The 19294-nt window shown below is 34.6% G+C and overlaps 2 protein-coding genes across 2 annotated transcripts; both read left to right on the plus strand.

Moving 5' to 3' along the window:
- The first annotated feature begins 658 nt into the window (after positions 1 to 658).
- LOC128285414 (uncharacterized) lies at positions 659 to 2356 on the plus strand. The gene is made up of 4 exons (XM_053022911.1): positions 659 to 1044; positions 1769 to 1832; positions 2066 to 2187; positions 2314 to 2356. Exons 1-4 carry the CDS (start codon positions 923 to 925, stop codon positions 2354 to 2356), a joined length of 351 nt encoding a protein of 116 aa, XP_052878871.1. The 5' UTR covers positions 659 to 922.
- A 181-nt stretch (positions 2357 to 2537) lies between these two features.
- LOC108450831 (probable rhamnogalacturonate lyase B) lies at positions 2538 to 5039 on the plus strand. Its single transcript, XM_053022912.1, has 10 exons — positions 2538 to 2554; positions 2665 to 2784; positions 2887 to 3199; positions 3320 to 3591; positions 3670 to 3760; positions 3848 to 3989; positions 4073 to 4229; positions 4303 to 4419; positions 4497 to 4620; positions 4701 to 5039. The coding sequence occupies exons 1-10, from the start codon at positions 2538 to 2540 to the stop codon at positions 4932 to 4934; spliced, it is 1587 nt and encodes a 528-aa protein (XP_052878872.1). The 3' UTR covers positions 4935 to 5039.
- Positions 5040 to 19294: the final 14255 nt, after the last annotated feature.

Consider the following 19294-nt stretch of genomic DNA (forward strand, 5'->3'; position numbering starts at 1 on the left):
TATAAAATATATTATTTAAATTAATAAAACCTATTATATATATTTTATTTATGAAACAAAAAATCTCCGATGGTTTCCCGTAGATAGAACATGTTTTTTTGTAAAAGATATGAGAAAATAACCGTAAAGTCAAAATATTCAAAATAAAATAAATGAGATTTTATTCTTGTAGATATACTGTTTTAAATTTAAAGTTCAAATTTTAGATAAGATTATATTTTTAAAATTTTAAACAATATTTCTATGGATGGTGATGTATATAAATGTACCTAATTGTATCAATGAAAGCAAGCTTTTTATATTTTAATTTTGTTAAGAAGAAAGCAAGCACTTTTAACTCTCTATTCTTGTATCATATCATTATAGTTTCTTCCTTAAGCTCCAATCCATGATCAAACCGCTGTAATTAAAAAAAATAGACAATTAAAAGAATCCGTTGAACTTTAAAAATTGGTATATTTTTAAGATTTATCTTCTTTTTTTAAATCAACATGGCCAATTTATTTATTTATTTATTTATAAAATAATTGACTCGACTGCCTGCTACAGAGTATATACATGCATATTTGTATACGGTATATATGAAGTCCAGCTGACTGTAACATTATGGCTTCTGCACGTTTTCAAAAAGCATTAAGAAGAAATCCCTTGCCACATTTTATAACGAAAAATGCGAGTGTTTACGAGAAACCCTTTGTCTAAGCAGGAAATTCATTGATTTCTCCTCTTTTGTTTCCTTTTGCTTCGGAACCATTGAACGTTGTCATGTTGGAGTTCTTTCCATTTATGTTGATCCCCCAAAGCTCTCTTTCACTTCATTACCAAATTTTTGGGATTCTTTGCATTTAAGGCTCTGAGCAACACATTACACAATTAGTATTTGAACCCTCTTCTTATTGTTCCATCATTTGCTCTACTAAGAATGATGGAGAAGGAGGTGGTGCTAAACCAGACTCACTCCAGACACCCTCTTTTATGGCTAATTATCATCTTTCAGTTTTCATTGCTATTTTTCTCGGCTTTCTCTGCTGAAATCACAGCCAGGTTCGTTCTTTCTTCTCCTTCCACATTCTCCCATGTTTTCTTGCTCTGTTTTGCTCTGTTTAATGCTATGAAAGTAAATGAATGTTGGTGTTTGAGTTTTGTGGACGGAGGAAATAATGCTGAGAGAACTTTGCTCCCAATTAGTGACTCACACTCTAGTTTTAGGGGAAGCTTAATATGACTATCTGACATCGGAGGAGGTGAGACAAAAAAGAAAATCGCTGATTTGTGGATTTGCTTGCATGTTGAACTTCGGGTTGGATTCTTTTTTGTTCCATATATGTCTTTTTCTGTCTATTTCAATTCTGTCTATTTCAATTATCTTTTTAGACCTACCGGTTTTAGACACCATGACTTTTTCACACTTAACCTACAGCACAAGGCATAACCAAATTGTGAAACCTGACTAACTTTTAGTAAGAGTTGGTAACACTTCTATGGCAATGATTTTTGGGTGGCAAAAAAAATTCCCTCTAAGGTACCTTTGGGTTTACATCAACATGTGAATGCATGGTTTTTACTTATTATCATTACTATTTTGTCTTTAGTATCAAAATATTCTTAAACTGGTTTATATCTTTCCAAAATAAGGGTTTGAAGCATGGGTTTGAAGTTCAAACTCCAAACTTGACATGCACTCCATTAAAAACATCGACATGAAATATCAAATTTTATATAAATATATATATATATATATATATATATATTTATGTTTGAATTGCAGAAAAATCCTCAAAGATAAAAGCAAGAAGTCTCCCAAAGTCCGTTTGGAAAAAACTGATGAGAAAGTAAGATCAAATTCTCCCTCTCCTGTAATTCCAAGCTTAGTATATATGTCAATAAAGATGAAAAAATAGTTAAGTTTGCTTTTCTTTTGTAGCGCAGCATGAAAAATTTGAAATAAAATTAAAATATTTGAAAAAAAGGAAAAGGAATGCATGGTTAACTTAAATTATTTTTTTTCTCTCCATTTATTATTGAAATCATAGTATTATTATTTACCAAATGGATACTTTTTCAGGTTATTATTAATAATGGAATTGTTGAAGTAACTATCGAGAAACCTACTGGTCATTTGTTAGGAATTAAGTATAACGGAATAGATAATGTGCTTGAAACCAAAAACGACAACGATAATAGAGGGTATGCAGTTTTAAATTGTTTCATTTTTTCAACTTTTCTATTTCAGGAAAAAAAAAATCAGTTTTAAAGTAAAAATCCAATCAAATAGATTCAAATTGAAATTCACTGGTTCCTTATATGTTTTAGGTACTGGGATATTGTGTGGGATCATGATATGTATGACAAGTAAGTAATTCGCCAATTTTTACATTAATGATTTAATGAAACATCATCTGTAATATCTTTAATTAACGCTGCTTTTTTTTAAAAAAAAAAAATCAGATTAGCTACACGACATGTCATTATCATTACAGAAAGTGATGAGTTAGTTGAGCTTTCCTTCACTAGAGTGTGGAACAAAACAAAAGACCATGACATCTCAGCTCCTGTAAGCGTAGACAAAAGGTTGGCGGCAAACATTCACCGAGATTGAATATGGAACTTGGAAAGCCAAATTTTTATGGTGCTTTTTTTGCTTTGATTTTAACAATTTTCTAGGTATATAGTACGGCGAGGAGTTCCAGGGGTGTATATGTATGGTATTTTCAAGCGACGAAAATATTTTCCCCATACTTATATTCATCAATTAAGGATCGTTTTCAAGCTCAAGGAAGACAAGTAAAAATTACGGAAGATCCAACTTTTTTTTTTTTTATGCCTAGAGACTTCAACATTCAGGAAACTAACACAATTGAATGTTTTTGTGACATATTGATTCAGGTTTCATTTCATGGCGTTATCAGACACGCAACAAAGGATCATGCCTAGACGAGAAGATCGAGAACATAGCCACTGTCAGGTTCTTGCTTACCCAGAAGCTGTTTTATTGACTAATCCAATCAATCCGAAACTCAAAGGAGAGGTTGACGATAAGTACCAGTATTCGATTGAGAGCAAAGATAACAAGCTTCACGGGTGGATAGCGGATCACGACGCTGTCGGCTTTTGGATAATTACCCCCAGCGATGAGTTCCGAACTGGTGGCCCGCACAAGCAGGACCTCACTTCTCATGTTGGTCCTACTGCTCTCTCCGTAAGTCTACACTTACAAACCAACTCAAACATACATACATACATACATACATACATACATACATACATATATAAATATATATAATGAGCTTGAATTAATGTGATTGTTTTGATGATGTAGATGTTTGTTAGTAATCATTACACGGGGAAGGACATTGCCGAGTTCTACAAGGAAGGAGTGGCTTGGAAAAAGGCTTTCGGCCCTGTGTTGATCTATCTAAACTCTGCAACTTTTGATCATGCTCATCGTTACCGAAAGTCACTGTGGAAGGACGCTAAAAAGCGGTTGAGTAAAGAAATCAAAAGCTGGCCTTACAGTTTCGCTGCTTCAAAGGATTATCCTCATGCTGATCATCGAGGAGAAGTTAGTGGTCAATTACAAGTGCGAGACAAGTATGTGTCTTTTCTTCTTCTTCATCTAATTCATTTAGTATTCCCTAAGCTTATCTTTGCTTTATTTTCTCGGCTCAGATATTTGCACAAGCAATTAATGAAGGCCAAATCTGCCTTCGTGGGGTTGGCAGCGCCTGGACGTGCAGGATCATGGCAAACTGAAGGAAAGGTTAGTATCTAATAGTTTTAACTGAGCCTAAATCAGTCAAGAAGATAAGATAACAAGGTTATAATATTTTCATTTTTTTATTTTCAGGGATATCAATTCTGGACTCAAACCGACAGGGCTGGTCATTTCAGTATAAAAAATGTCCGACGAGGGAAATATAACTTGTATGCATGGGTCCATGGTTTCATCGGGAACTATAAATTAGACCGCAACGTCAGTGTCCATCCAGGTTAATGAATTTCCTAGGTCGTTGGGCTATTTGAACTCGGTTTTATCGGAGACATTCATAGACATACATATTTCTGAATGCAGGACATAAGAAAAACTTGGGTACACTTATATATGACCCTCCAAGAAGTGGTCCTACATTGTGGGAAATCGGGATTCCCGACAGAACAGCTGCCGAGTTCTTCATACCTGATCCAAATCCAACATTTGTTAACTCGATCCTCAACCATGAGGGTGAAAAGTAAGCTCTTTTGCTCAAACCTTTTTGCCACCCAGATTTCATTAACTTAAAATCATGTTTCTGAACGTAACAGATTTAGACAATACGGATTATGGGATCGGTACTCAGATACTTATCCTCACCATGATCTTGTCTTCAAAGTTGGGGCTAGCAATTATTCCAGGGATTGGTTCTTTGCTCATGTTCCTAGGTTCCATTTTCAACTCACATTTCCCAGGGTGTTTTTGTTCTTAAAACTGGTTTTGGTGCTAATATTTACAATCACAGGCGCACAGGAAACGATACCAAGGCAACCACATGGAAGATCAAATTCAGACTGCAGGAAGTGAAAAAGTCTGGAAAATACACTCTCCAAATGGCCTTGGCAGCCGCTAACTTTGCTGAGGTTCAGGTATAAACACTAACAAATATCACATCCTCACCCATCATTTATAAGTGCTACTCTTTTACTTTTCACATCATCTTTCATAGGTTAGAATCAACACACCAGATGGTAGTCCCCATTTTACGACGAACAGAATCGGGTACGATAATGCAGTAGCAAGACATGGAATTCATGGATTGTACAGATTGTATAGCATAAATGTGCCAGGGAAAGGATTACGGGGAGGGAACAACACGATCTTTCTAACTCAGACAAGATGCAAAGATGAATTCATGGCAGTTATGTATGACTATATTCGATTAGAAGGACCTGCAGTTTAATCAATTACCTAATCATGTACTAATAGGAAGTTGCTTTATATTCTTTCTGAACATGGTTTAACCCCAATTTTGGCTAAAATAAGTACATAAAATGAGAATAGGAAATAGTTGTTTGATATTGCTCATCGGCTTGCTTTGCAATCTTTGATTTCGGAAACTATCCTACTTTCGCAATTGCAAGATAGACCAATCCAGTCAATTGAAAAGAAAGTTACCCTAAACAAGCCAAATCAGAACTTGATAAAATATTATAGCTGAACTTTAAACAAAAACCCTCACTACAATGTTCGTTCATTACAACTGTTTTTTTTTTTCAATGGTAACTGTACCTGCCAGGTCTGTGTACAGCAAACAATTTTTTACAAAATTATGTGTTAGAATGTGGCCCTCCATGCAGCTCATGCACCAGTCATCAGACCAAGCAGAGCAGGCCAAGACCAGAAGATGCCGAGCCACTGTGCTGAAGCTGTTTATTTTGTTTCTTTTGTAACCATAGTTTATGTAATGTGTTCTAGTTCATTTTAAACTTAGATTAGTTTACATTTGATGTAATTTGTTGATGTAGGAGCTGATGACCAACTTTATGCTGATTTTGACAAGCAAAAAGCTTGGTTTATGTATTGGCATTATGCCATTGTTCAAGTTAATGAAAAATTATCAGATTTCATTCATCTTTGATGCTCCATTTTTCATTGTTTCATTTCTGTTCTTGTTTTCCTTTGAAATTCTGTCTTTGTTTCTTCCACAAGCCACGAGGCTTGCTGCACAAGCTTCTTGCTTTTTGCTTGCTGCTTTGTTTCAAGATCCAACATTATGGAGCAGGCAGGTTCTATTTTTCAAAAATATACAACTTGGTAAATTTATCGTGGACACCAGATTTCGTCATTTTGGACTCAACTCTGGGATCACCATCACTACAATACTGAGCTTATACCTCTCACAGCACCATCGAGACCACCATCATCGGGGATCTATCTTCATACTACCATCGACTATTCCCTCAAGTCCCTACACCAACTAAGCCATACAACCCCCTAATGTATGACCACCGTGGACTGCACAAGCCTTCGCCCAACTTCCCTATCTCACTCACATTACACCATCACCAAAGCAAATATTAAATCAATTCATAGCTGAAGACAGTATAAAATATGAAAGGATTTATAAAAAAATACGAGGCTTAAAAAAATAATTTAAATAAAAATTCATGAATAGATTTTTTTTTTACTTGGACTTAACTTGGCTTGATTCCTTTTATAAAATATTTATATTTTTAAATAAAATAATTATATTTATAAAATTTTAATCTTTTTCATTTAACCTTAACCTAAACTCAAATTATAACTTAAACCCAGTTCTATCTAACCCAAACACAATCCTTACTAATTAAAATTCAAGCTTAAATTTGTTTTCTTTTTCTATTTCCAAACCAATCCATCTACATTTGTTTTTGAGGTTTATAATTTTAATTTCTATTTTCATGTAAAAAATGAAGAAGAAGTAATCATTATTGTGTTTTCGTTCTTCCCTTTTTTTTTAAATTTTTTTTTTCAAATTGATAGAACCATTCATTAAAACAAATAATAATTCTTTGTAGTAAAAAAAGTTTTATCTTCGTAAAATTTGGGCTCTTAAGAGAAATAAAAAAAACTATCAAATCAAGCTCCAATTTCATGAAGGTAAAATTTTGAACTCTAATTAGAAATTGCTCGTGCTTTGATGCCGGTCCTGTTTAATATCGTGCACTGATTTGATTGATTAAGTATAAATTTTGAGCATTATTGATGTAGTTTCTGTTTATAGAAAAGAATAGTAGAAAAGGGTTACGAAAAACCACACATCTTAGGAACTATGAAAGCTTATTTTATCAGTTAATAGAAGTTCTTGGATCGAAATTGGAGGCTCTTCAAAACGACTAGACTTGGAAGACTAGATACTGCAAGTCTTACCATATGATTGGCAATCATGTTTTGGGATCTAGGAACATCGTGAATGCAAACCTTCCATTCACGATTAAGGATTCCATGAATCAAACGTAACTCCACCATTCTGTTATTGGCAAAACCACCAGCCGACAATGATTCCACTTGAAATGCATTATCACATTTAACCTCAATCTATCGCAATCCTTTCCCCATGCAACATGCAAACCCTCTAGCACAACTCTCGCTTCCACCTTGAAAATATTATCCTTGCCCATTCCTATAGAAAAACCTCATACCTAGTCTGTGAAAATAAAATAAAATAAAAATAAAATAAAAAACACAGATTTTATGTGGAAACCCTTTCGGGAAAAAATCACTGGTAGAGGAGAAGAAAATTCACTATGTCGAATTCGAATTGTTATAAGAGGAATAGACTATGTCTATTTATAGGCTTGTAAAGCCATATTCTAGTAAGACTGAAACACCTTATTCTAATCAATATCAAATAGATAGAATTTTAATAAGGTTTAAAAAAACCTTATTCTAAAATAAAATAAAAAGAAGTGTAATTCTATATAGATTCTTTTTTTATTTTATTTTACCACTATTTTTTATTTAAATAAGGACTCGGGTCACTTAATTCTAACAATCTCCACCTTGATACAAATTCTTAATGAACAAGTTCTTCATCGTGAACTCTCAACGAACAAGTTCTCTACCTCTTCAATAAAACCCCTTAAGGGTTTAACTTCAACAATGAACACCAACCAAGTCTAAGTAATGCACTTAGTCATCATATCTGCAGGATTTTCATGAGAACTAATTTTGCTCACAACAATATCACCAATAGCAATAATATCACGAACAAAATGATACCGAACATCAATGTGTTTTGTTCTCTCATGAAACATTTGATTTTTTGTAAGAAAGATGGCACTCTGACTGTCACAAAATACTGTGCTGATTTGAAAGTCTTCATTGAGCTCACTAAAGAGTCCCTTCAACCAAATAGCTTCTTTACAAGCCTCAGTACTCAGCTTCAGTGGTAGATAAAACGACTGTAGTTTGCAAAGTGGCTTTCTAACTAATTGCACAACCTCCGATTGTAAAGACATAACCTGTGAGAGATCTTCTTCTATCAAGGTCTCCAGCAAAATCAGCATCAACATACCCAATTACTCCATCTCTAGTTCTTCCAAACTGTAAGCAAACATCAGTAGTTCCTCGAAAGTATCTTAAAATCCACTGAACTACTTTCCAATGTTCTTTGCCGGGATTCACCATATATCTGCTAACTGCACTAACTGCATATGATAAATCTGGACGTGAACAAACCATAGCATACATGAGAGATCCCACTGCACTAGAGTATGGAACATGTGACATGTACTCAATCTCATCATCTGATTGTGGAGACAAAGTCGATGAAAGTCTGAAATGGGCTGCTAATAGAGTACTAACAGGCTTAGCACTCTGCATATTGAACCTGAAAAGAACTTTCTCAATGTACCCCTTCTGACTTAGGTACAATTTACTTGCGTTTCTATCTCTAAGAATCTCCATACCAAGTATCTTCTTTGCTGGTCCCAAATCTTTCATCTCAAATTCTTCACTTAGTTGGGCTTTGACCTTTCTTATCTCTCATTTATCTTTTGCTGTTATCAACATGTCATCAATATAAAGAAATAGATACACAAAAGAACCATCATTGTTTTTCTTAAAATAAACACAACTGTCAAAACTACTTCTTTTAAAATCATGAGAAGTCATAAAGGAATCAAACCTCTTGTACCACTTCCTTGGTGACTGCTTCAAACCGTAAAGGGACTTTTTCAGCAAGCAAACATAGTCCTCTTTTTCTGCGACTGTAAAGCCCTCTGGTTGTTGCATGTAAATATCTTCTTCAAGTTCTCCATGCAAAAATGTAGTTTTTACATCTAATTGCTCAAGCTCCAAATCATGCATGGCCACAATACCAAGCAAAGCTCGAACCGAACAATGCTTCACAACTGGGGAGAACACATCTGTGAAGTTCACTCTTGGAATTTGACTGTAACCCTTTGCAACAAGACTTACTTTATATCTAGGTCCTTCGAGTCCCTTCTTTCTTTTTAAACACCCATTTACAACGAACAGTCTTCTTACCTTTAGGAAGTTTCACAAGATCCCATGTTTTGTTTTTGTGAAGTGATTCTATCTCCTCTTGCATAGCAAACATCCATTTTTTGAGTCTTCACAGCTAACCGCCTCAAAATAATTAGATGGCTCTTGGTTTGCATCTATATCTTCAGCCACATTTAAAGCATAAGCAACTAAATCAGCTTCGGCATACTTCTTTGGAGATTTAATTTCTCTTCTAGTTCTGTTTTTGGCTATAGGGTATTGTGGTGAATAAGCAACTCTATTCTCAATTTTTGTAATGGCTTGAGGAGTTGACTCTGTATTAATCTGATGCTCCACCTGCTTTTTATTTTCTTTATTGGAAGAGTCTTTAAGAGATAAGTTAGGTAGCATAGCAGTTTCATCAAAAACAACATCTTTGCTAATCACAACTTTTCTATTTTCAGGAAACCATAACTTATACCCTTTTGTACCAGCTTTATAACCAAGAAAAATGCATTTAATGGATCTCGGTTCCAATTTTCCATTATCAACATGAGCATTTGCAAGACACCAAAAAATCTATAATCAGAATAATTAGCAGGATTACCAAACCATACCTCTTGTGGAGTCTTTTTCTCAATGGCAACGGGTGGAGATCGGTTGATAAAAAAACATGCAGTAGAGGCTTCTTCTGCCCAAAACGACTTTGGTAAGTTGGAATTTGACAACATACATCGAACCTTCTCCATGATTGTTCTGTTCATTCATTCTGCACGTCATTTTGCTGTAGAGTATGGCGAACTGTCAAGTGTCTCACGATCCCTTCTGACTTCCACAATCTATTAAACTCATCAGAATAGAACTTTAAGCCATTGTCTGTGCGGAGGTATTTTATTTGTTTTACCGTCTGTTTTTCAATCATAATTTTCCAAGACTTAAATGCGGAAAACACATCGATTTTCTGCTTCAGGAAGAATGCCCAAACATTTTTGGAAAAATCATCAATAAAGGTTAGCATATAATTAGCTCCACCTCTCGAAGGCACTCTGGATGGCCCCCACAGATCAGAATGAATATACTCCAACGTTCCCTTCGTGTTATGGATTCCTCTGGTGAATCGAACTCTCTTTTGCTTCCCAAAAACACAGTGCTCACAGAAATTTAGTTTGCAAATTCCTTGCCCATCAAAAACCCCTCTTTTGCTCAATTCTACCATGTCATTCTCACTCATATGCCCTAGGCGCATATGCCAACGTTTAGTAATATCATCATTTGACAAGGAAGAGGGAGCGACAGCTGCATCACCAGTAACAGTAGAACACTATAAAACATATAACTTGATAGTCTTTCTTTGCCCTTTCATCACAACAAGGGAACCTTTGCAAATCTTTAAAACCTCACTTTCAGCTGTGTATCTGTACCCTTTTGAATCAAGAGTACTCAATGATATTAAATTTCTCTTCAATTCTGGAACATGTCGCACGTCACTATGTTTTCTGACAACTCCATCAAACATCTTAACTTTAATTGTTCCAACATCTGTGATTTTACACGAAGCATTATTTCCCATCAAAATAACACTTTCAGACACTGTTTCGTAAGTTGTAAACCAATCTCGATTGGGACTCATGTGGAAGGTGCAGCCTGAATCAAGTATCCACTCTTCACTTACTTTAGAATTATTGACAGAGGTGACTAGAAGTTCACCATCGCTGTAGTCTTCTACAACATCAGCTTCACTGAAATTTTCTGGTTGTTTTCCCCTTTGATTCGCAGCCTCCCTTTTAATCTTGTTCTGTAGCTTATAGCACTCAGATTTAATGTGCCATTTCTTCTTGCAGAAGTTACAAGTTTTACCTCTATTTGAAGACTTTAATCTACCCTTAGATTTACTTTTAGGATTCCGTTCCTGTGTCCTTCCACGATTATCATCAGCATTCCGATCTTGTCTCCCATGAACAATGAGACCCTCTCCCTGAGAGTCGGGTTTAACCACAAGATGTTTCATCTTATCATACGAGGTTAAAGAATTATAAACCTTATTAACTATGAGAGACTCGCGGCTATATAGAATTGTGTCTCTAAAGGTTGAATAAGACGGGGGCAACGAACAAAGTAAAATCAGCCCTAAATCTTCCTTATCATATTGAATCTCCATGGCCTCCAAGTTTGAGAGAATTTCTTTAAACACTGTTAAGTGTTCATGTACAGACGCACCTTCCTCCAAACGATGAGCATAAAGACGCTGCTTCATATGTAACTTGCTTGTTAGAGTTTTGAACATACATATTTGTTCTAGCCTCTTCCATAATGCAGCGGCGGTCTTTTCTTTCATCACATCCTGTAAAATTTCATTGGACAAATGCAGATGTGATTGTGTTAACGCCTTTCAATCCTTACGCTTCTTCTCTTCATCTATAAATGTTGAAGACATATTATCTATCCCTAGCAGGGCATCCTCCAGATCCATCTGCACAAGAACTGCTTGCATCTTAATCTGCCGCAACGCAAATCTGGTGTTGCGATCCAACAGCGAAATTTCATACTTCAAAGACGCCATTATCGTGATCGAGATAAACAACCTGGAAGCTCGAATACCAATTTGTGAAAATAAAATAAAATAAAAAACACACAGATTTTACGTAGAAACCCTTTCGGGAAAAAACCACGGGCAGAGGAGAAGAAAATTTACTATATCGAATTCGAATTGTTACAAGAGGAATAGACTATGTCTGTTTATAGGCTTGTAAAGCCATATTCTAGTTTCTAATCAATATCAAATAGATAGAATTTAATAAGGTTTAAAAAAACCTTATTCTAAAATAAAATAAAAGAAGTGTAATTCTATATAGATTCTTCTTTTATTTTATTTTACCACTGTATTTTATTTAAATAAGGATTCGGGTCACTTAATTCTAACATAGTTCATATCTGCATCTCTAAAAGCACCCCCGATTGTTGCCTGTTAGTTAGTTAATTATACTACCCCATCAATGTTAAGTTTGAATCATCTACTCTCTTGTGGGGACCAATGAGGCATCGTCACCATAGGAATTGGCTGTAATACCAATAGCCTAGATATATCATAATCCCTTGCCTATGATAATCCTGTATCCAACATATCCTGCATACTAATATTGCCATCAGAGAAAACATAGCAGTTGCAATTCTTCCATGATAACTAACATAAAATTGTAAACAGAGTTTTTCAACCGACATGTTCTCTACTCAAATATACCACTCGTTGAAAGGCATAGAAAAGAAAAGGCTACACAGTTGGGTAGAAACCACTGATTTCCAAACCACTATAGATGAGGGACAATCTTGTATTGTGTGTACCCCAGATTCCAACTCATTACCACATATTGGGTAGTGACTTTCGTTAGACATATGCCTTCTAGTCTGTTCCTTATTAGTTAGCAACCTATTCTGCCACAATAACCAAACAAATACTTTGACCCTTTGCGATGTCTTAGCATTCCAAATCAGCTTCCAAATATTAGAAGATCCATCCTCTTAAAAATGATGCATATTTCTATAATTTTTAGAATTAGAGAAAGAATCCTTAATCATCTGCTTTCAAGATAACTGAACAAGCCTTACATTAGTAGATGGTGGCAATACAACAATAATAAACTCTATAATGTGATCAGGGACAAGTCTCCTTAACCTAAACCAATCCCAACCACCACTAACATCAACCATATCACAAACACGAAGCATATCATCTCGTTGACCAACATCGCAAAAGAAATTCTTAAGGGGACTGACTTGATGAATCCAAACATCGTTCCCAAAATATGTAAAATGACTGTCCTTTATAAACCAAAAAAAACTTCCTACAACATCATGCCATACCTTCTCTAATGATCACCAAATGAAGGAGCAATTACTCATCTTGATATTGTTCGACAATGTCCCATGAATATTGTACTTATTATTTACAGCAGTCCTCCCAAGATACCAACATCGACTTTCTTACATTTGGCTTAGAACCCCAAATGAAACTTCGTGCAAGCTTTTTTATTTCATTGCACATCTATAAAGGAACCCCAACAATAGACATGAAGTAATTAGGGATAGCAAACAACACTGACCTTACCAGAGTTATTCAACCTGCCAGTGATAGCTTCCTCGCATCCCATCCATTAGCTTGCTCCAAACCTTGTTGACAATGAAATCAAACGTACTAGTCATCAATAGCTTGTGAATCATCGACATACCAAGATAAAATCCAAATTCTTCCACCCTTACAAACCCATATCATTGCATATATTAGAAGCAATAGTCTCCGGAGTATTAGGAAAGAAAAAAATCAATGACTAACTTCTTGGCCAAAAGAATGAAAAAATATATTAAGAGAATATGTTGCTTGCTCCCTATTTGCTTCATAAAATAGAAAGAGATCATCCGTAAAGAAGAGTTGAGATAATGTCTGGCCTCTTCTTGACAAAAGAAAAACATTAGTCAACTCCCTCGAGCAACAGTTTCCTCAATAAGATAACCTAACCTCTTGAAGCAAAGTACAAATAAATAGGGTAATAACGAATCTCCTTTCCCAATCCCCTGCGAAGGTATGAAAGCTTCTGTTACCTCTCCATTCTAAAGCACCTGAAGCAAACTAAAGATACATAGTGTAAAATCACCAAAATCAGCAAAGGAAGAAAACCAACGTCCGACAACGTATCTTCTAAAAATCCCACCTTACTCTATTGTACACTTTCTCAAGATCAATTTTCAAAGCCATTCCATATATACTTCCTTTGAAATTATTCATAGAATGAATAGCTTATTGCACCACTATAATGTTATTCGCAATATTCCTACTAGTAATAAAGCTAGGTTGATTTTGTTGAGTCAACTTAACCATTAATGAGCGTATCGTATTAACAATAGTTTTTTGACGATTTTATACAAAACAAATGTAACACCCCTAACCCGTATCCATCGCCGAAATAGGGTTAAGTGGCATTAAAAAACATATCAAAACACTTCGCATTCATTTCACAAACATCATAGCATCATAGTCAAACATCAACATAAGTCCCTTTCTTAGGACAATGAGACCTTAAACATGCATTAGGAAGAGATCAGGACTAAATCGAACATGTTCACAACATTCAACACTTAGGAAATTTTTCTATTCTATTAAGGTCACACACCTGTGTGACCAGATCGTGTGCCTTTGTAATGCCCCCATGCCCGAAACCATCACCGGAATCAAGCTTGAGATGTTACTAAACTTATCTTACCTTTTAAACAACTCTAAACCACTTATTTTAATTTTCAGAATAAACTATTTTTCTGCGTCATGGTTGCTTAAAAATTCATTTCTAAAGTTTCAAAACTCAAAATTAAGATCCATAAATTTTTCCTAAAACTAGAATCATATATATATCTACTAATTTTTTTCTAGAATTTTTTACTTAGCCAATTAGTACAGTTTATTAGTTAAAGTTACCCTTGTTTCAGAATTCGACTGCACTGACCTCTACTTACTACGAACCACTTTTCTCCCTGTAAAACATTTATATGACTATACCATTTGTTTATATTAAAACTAGATTCAATAAGGATTCTAACCATATAAAGTACACCACCTAATTATTTTTGAAAAATTTATGGCGAATTTCCAAAGTTGGAACAGGGGATCCAGAAATCGCTCTGGCCTTATTTCACTAAAACTCATATATCTTATAAAATACAAAACCTTTACCTATTTTGCTTATTCCATATGAAAATTAGACACAATGAGATTTAATTTCATATATTATTCACCATCAAAACATGTCTCTACAATTTCTTGTGATTTTTCAAACTCCTGTTATTTCTGATACTTGAATCTGTTTTTAAGTTACTTTCACATTTTTCTTAGTTTTCATGTGATAGTTACTACTTAATCATACATACTATTAAATATGTATATCATCAGCCATTCTATCAGCCATTCTATTAAACATGTATTTACACATCATTCATTGATCATATCATATCAAAAGAAACCAAGTTCCTATACATGCCATACATAAAACGAAACGTCTAACTATACCAATGTGATTTCTTCGATAGTGTGATCGGTTTTCGACGTTTCCTTCGATCCCCGAGTGGCTTGATAAAAACTATAAGAAAAATAAAATAAAGAGAGTAAGCGCTAAGCTTAGTAAGCTTACAAGCAAATAAATTACAACATTCAACATAATGAATAATTATACATAATGTCACCAAGTCTCATAAACTTTCTTTACTTCTCATTTTCTACCTTCTTCTTTACTCACTTACCTTCTTTCTTACCTGACCTTTCACTATTCATAAATATAATCTACCTTCCCTTTTGCTGATAATTCACTGTAATTTAACGTGTACAATGACCCGTTGAACCACTCGGAATACTAAGGATACTAGGTCGTTCGCTCATCAATATCTCGCCAATGCCATGTCATCGACATGGACTTACATGAATTATTCTGTCTCCAATGCCATATATATATCTAATATGGGCTTACATGGCTCATTCCTGTCTCCAAAGCCATATATCCGATATGGACTTACATGGCTCATTTCGTCTGTCCGTCTGTCAACCCCAATATCCTAACATTCCTAAGGTTCAAATGGGGCTTCCTAATGCTTTTTCTCTGTCACTTCGCCTTTGATTCGACTTTAAATATTCTCAAAAAAATAAGTATATTAATGCTAGAAATTGACAATAATAATGTAAAATAAAAGAATATTGCATTTATTTATTGTAAACTTACCTCGACATTTAAATGTGACTAAACTTTACAATTTAGTCCTTTACTTTTTCTTTTCCCCGATCTACTCCCGAATTTCGTTCTTCTTGATCTATAATAGCAAATTTAACTTATTTCATATTCACATTTATCAAAACAGTCCTTGACCCAAACTTTGGAAAAATTACATTTTTGCCCCTAAACTTTCACATATTTGCACTTTTTCCCCAAGGCTCGTAATTTAAACTTCATCCTATTTTCTTATTTTTTATGACATGCTGATCATTTTTCCCTTCTATGACAACATCAAATTCACACTTTAACATGTACTTATGACCATTAGATATTTTTACCGATTAAGCCTTTTTACTCGTTTTCACTTAAAACCGAGTAGCATAAGTTGTCTAACATAATTTAAAATCTCATATTCTATCATAAAACATCAAAATAAACACTTTTCACCTATGGGTATTTTTCCAAATATGAACCCTAACTTAAATTATTGCTAGCATAAGCTTTATCGAGCTATCGGGACTCCGAAAACGTAAAGAACATTAAAAACGGGGCTTGGAATCACTTACTATGGAGCTTGAAAGCTTGAAACAAACCCTAGCTATGGAGAACCCTTGAAATTTCGTGCTAATGAAGAAGATGATGAATTTTGTGTTATTTTTCCCTTTTTATTTCATTTAATATCTAAATGACCAAAATGCCCTTCCTTATTAAACTTTCAAAAATTCCATCCATGTCTTATTTTGTCCATGAACTTAGAAATTGGTCAAATTGTTATTTAAACCCTCCTAATTAATATTCCAAAGCAATTTCATACTAAAAACTTCTAGAATGCAAGTTTTGCAAATTATTCGATATAGTCCCTAACCTCAACTTAAGCACTTTATGCATAGAATTTCATCACGAAATTTTCACACAATCATGCAATCATATCATGAACTTCAAAATAATAATAAAATAAATTTTTCTACCTCAGATTTGTGGTTTCACAACCACTGTTCCGTTTAGGCCCTATTTCGGGATGTTACAGCCTTACACGGGTATCAGACACACCCATGTGAACCAGCCGTGCCAAATCAGGGTAACCATACTGACTTTCACCTACGGCCAATAGGCACACCCGTGTGCTAAGGCCATGTGATATTTAGCTAGCTACTGACTTTAGCCCACGGCCATATGACACGTCCGTGTGTCAAGGCCGTGTGATTCTTGATAGAATACTATTTTTCTTACACGGCCACAAGGCACGCCCGTGTCCCATGATCGTGTGGCACAATGCAGGCTTGGTTTAAGCCATCTTACCACCCATTATGGGTCAACCTACAACAAGGAAACAAACATGTATGTACAACCCAATCAACCATTCTTTATTCTAAAACATACATCATTCATTATCATACCAAGAACTCATCAAACTTACCTTTTTCTTTATCCAATTAAGACATACCATAGATGCAAATTAACATCACATATCATAAACCATTATCAAATATGAGTTCAAACACAAATTAGCCAAATCTCAGGGCTAATTATATACATCAGAAAACATACTTCACAACTACTAGCCTATACATGCCATACTTCCAATATTTACATTTTCAAAAGTGCCAAAATGAGATCGATAGTGTGGTGACGATCCTCGACTATCCCCGAGCCTTCAGTAGCTACAATAACTGTAAAACAGTCAGTAATCACACAGAGTAAGCTTTCAAAATCTTAGTAAGCTCGTACTCAAAACATTCATAGTATATAAACATAAAATGATAACCTATGAGTATTTGCACAATTTCAATCCATATAACTATATCAACTCAATGATTCATATACATAACATCATCTACCACTTAGGCATTATACATACCTGAAGCTTCCCGTACTTATTCACTTTTGTACTTACCTTATGATGAATTTTATAAGACTTTCCATAAGTTATTCGTGTTTTACACATCAGCACACTTAGTGCTATAAGGTTAGCCCAAGCTAAATATTTCCGCACACTTAGTGCCATCTCGAATAACCAAGACTAAGTCGGTATCGTACACTTAGTGCCTCAAGTAGCCGAAGCTAGTTAAATCTCACACTTAGTGCCAAAGCTTCCGATTCATCACCATATTATCCAATTCAATTATATACAACTCATATAGAATAAAGGCATCAAAACTTACTTAACATCACATTTTAAGTACGAACTTACCTCGTACTCAGAATTTTTTGACTCAGACTATCTACTCGATAACCTTCGACTTTCCTCGATATAAGTCCGAATTCCTCCTTTCTTAATCTATAGGTTTTCAAAATTAACCCTTTTATTCATCAATAAATACAATTTTATCTACAAACACATGTTTAGGGCATTTTACAATTTAACCTTCATATTTTCATATTTTGACACTTTAGTCCCTAATTCACAAAATCACAAAATACATATAATTTGCATATACTTTTGCTTGGCCAAATTCTCCTAGTACTCATACTAGTCCACGCATTTCTTTTATTTCACATTTTAGTCCCTCAAAAAAATATTTTCACAAATTAGCCCAAATTTGCTCAAATCCAACTAAAATCCAAAGACAAAACATGTAAACTCAACATCAAGCTTTCATATTTCACCATTTAACAACACAAAACTCATCAAGTCATCCATGACACATTTTTAAATCATCAACAAAAATAAAAAATTGAGACGTGGGCTTTATAGTACACTTAACAACGATCACAAAAACATAGAAATTATAAAAAACCGAAGCAAAAACATACCCGATTTAAGCTTCCAACTAGCCGAACCCTAGAACTCTTGATCTTTTCTGTTTTTCTTCAATTTTTGGTACAAACAAGACATATAATGCCTACTTTCATGTTTTGTTATAACATATATTACTTTATTAAACATTTGACCATTATAACCTTTATTAAACCATTATAATTTCACCTAACACATGTCCTTTTATGTCCATTCAAACTTCCAATGGTCAAATAACCACATAAGGACCTTTACTCTAGAAAGCCAACTCAAATAAGCACTTAAACATCTAGCACACAACTTTTATATTTTATGCGATTAGGTCCTTTTTGCAAATTAAGCACATAAATAGTTAAATTTTCGCACAAAACTTTCACACATATCAATTTACGTATCATAGACACAGAAAATAATATTAAAATATTTTTTAGACTCAGATTTGTGGTCCTGAAACCACTATTTCGACTAGGGTCAAAATCGGACTGTTACAACAACACATAAGCTGATCGGTCAAAACTGTGTAATTCTTTCAAGACTAGCAACCTTGGGAATAGAACCAAAATTGTCCTTTTAACATTCGGGCCTAAATGACATCTTTCCAAAACCTGTCTAACAAAAGAACACACCAAACCACCCACCACATCCCACTACGATTAATAAAATTTCACATGGAAATTGTCAACCCCTAGAGCCTTCAAAGAAGCCATACTAAAAATTGCTTGCCGAATTTCATCATCCGGTGCCACTACCTGCATTACTTCCTTCTCACCATCAGATAGCATAGGAAAATTTCCTTTGGAAAAAAGTACCCCATCAACTTCATCCTTCCTAGTATAAAGATTTTTAGAAAAC

This window comes from Gossypium arboreum, chromosome 12 (assembly GCF_025698485.1).
Source record: "Gossypium arboreum isolate Shixiya-1 chromosome 12, ASM2569848v2, whole genome shotgun sequence".
NCBI lineage: Eukaryota > Viridiplantae > Streptophyta > Magnoliopsida > Malvales > Malvaceae > Gossypium > Gossypium arboreum.

Excerpts from the sequence above, each read along its gene's own strand:
- LOC128285414 (XM_053022911.1), top strand. The coding sequence starts at position 923 with ATGATGGAGAAGGAGGTGGTGCTAAACCAGACTCACTCCAGACACCCT. Across the intron at positions 1,045-1,768 it reads TCTGCTGAAATCACAGCCAG|AAAAATCCTCAAAGATAAAA; the intron begins GTTCGTTCTTTC and ends TTTGAATTGCAG. Across the intron at positions 2,188-2,313 it reads AACGACAACGATAATAGAGG|GTACTGGGATATTGTGTGGG; the intron begins GTATGCAGTTTT and ends TATATGTTTTAG.
- LOC108450831 (XM_053022912.1), top strand. Across the intron at positions 3,592-3,669 it reads CAATTACAAGTGCGAGACAA|ATATTTGCACAAGCAATTAA; the intron begins GTATGTGTCTTT and ends TTCTCGGCTCAG. Across the intron at positions 4,230-4,302 it reads CTCAACCATGAGGGTGAAAA|ATTTAGACAATACGGATTAT; the intron begins GTAAGCTCTTTT and ends TGAACGTAACAG.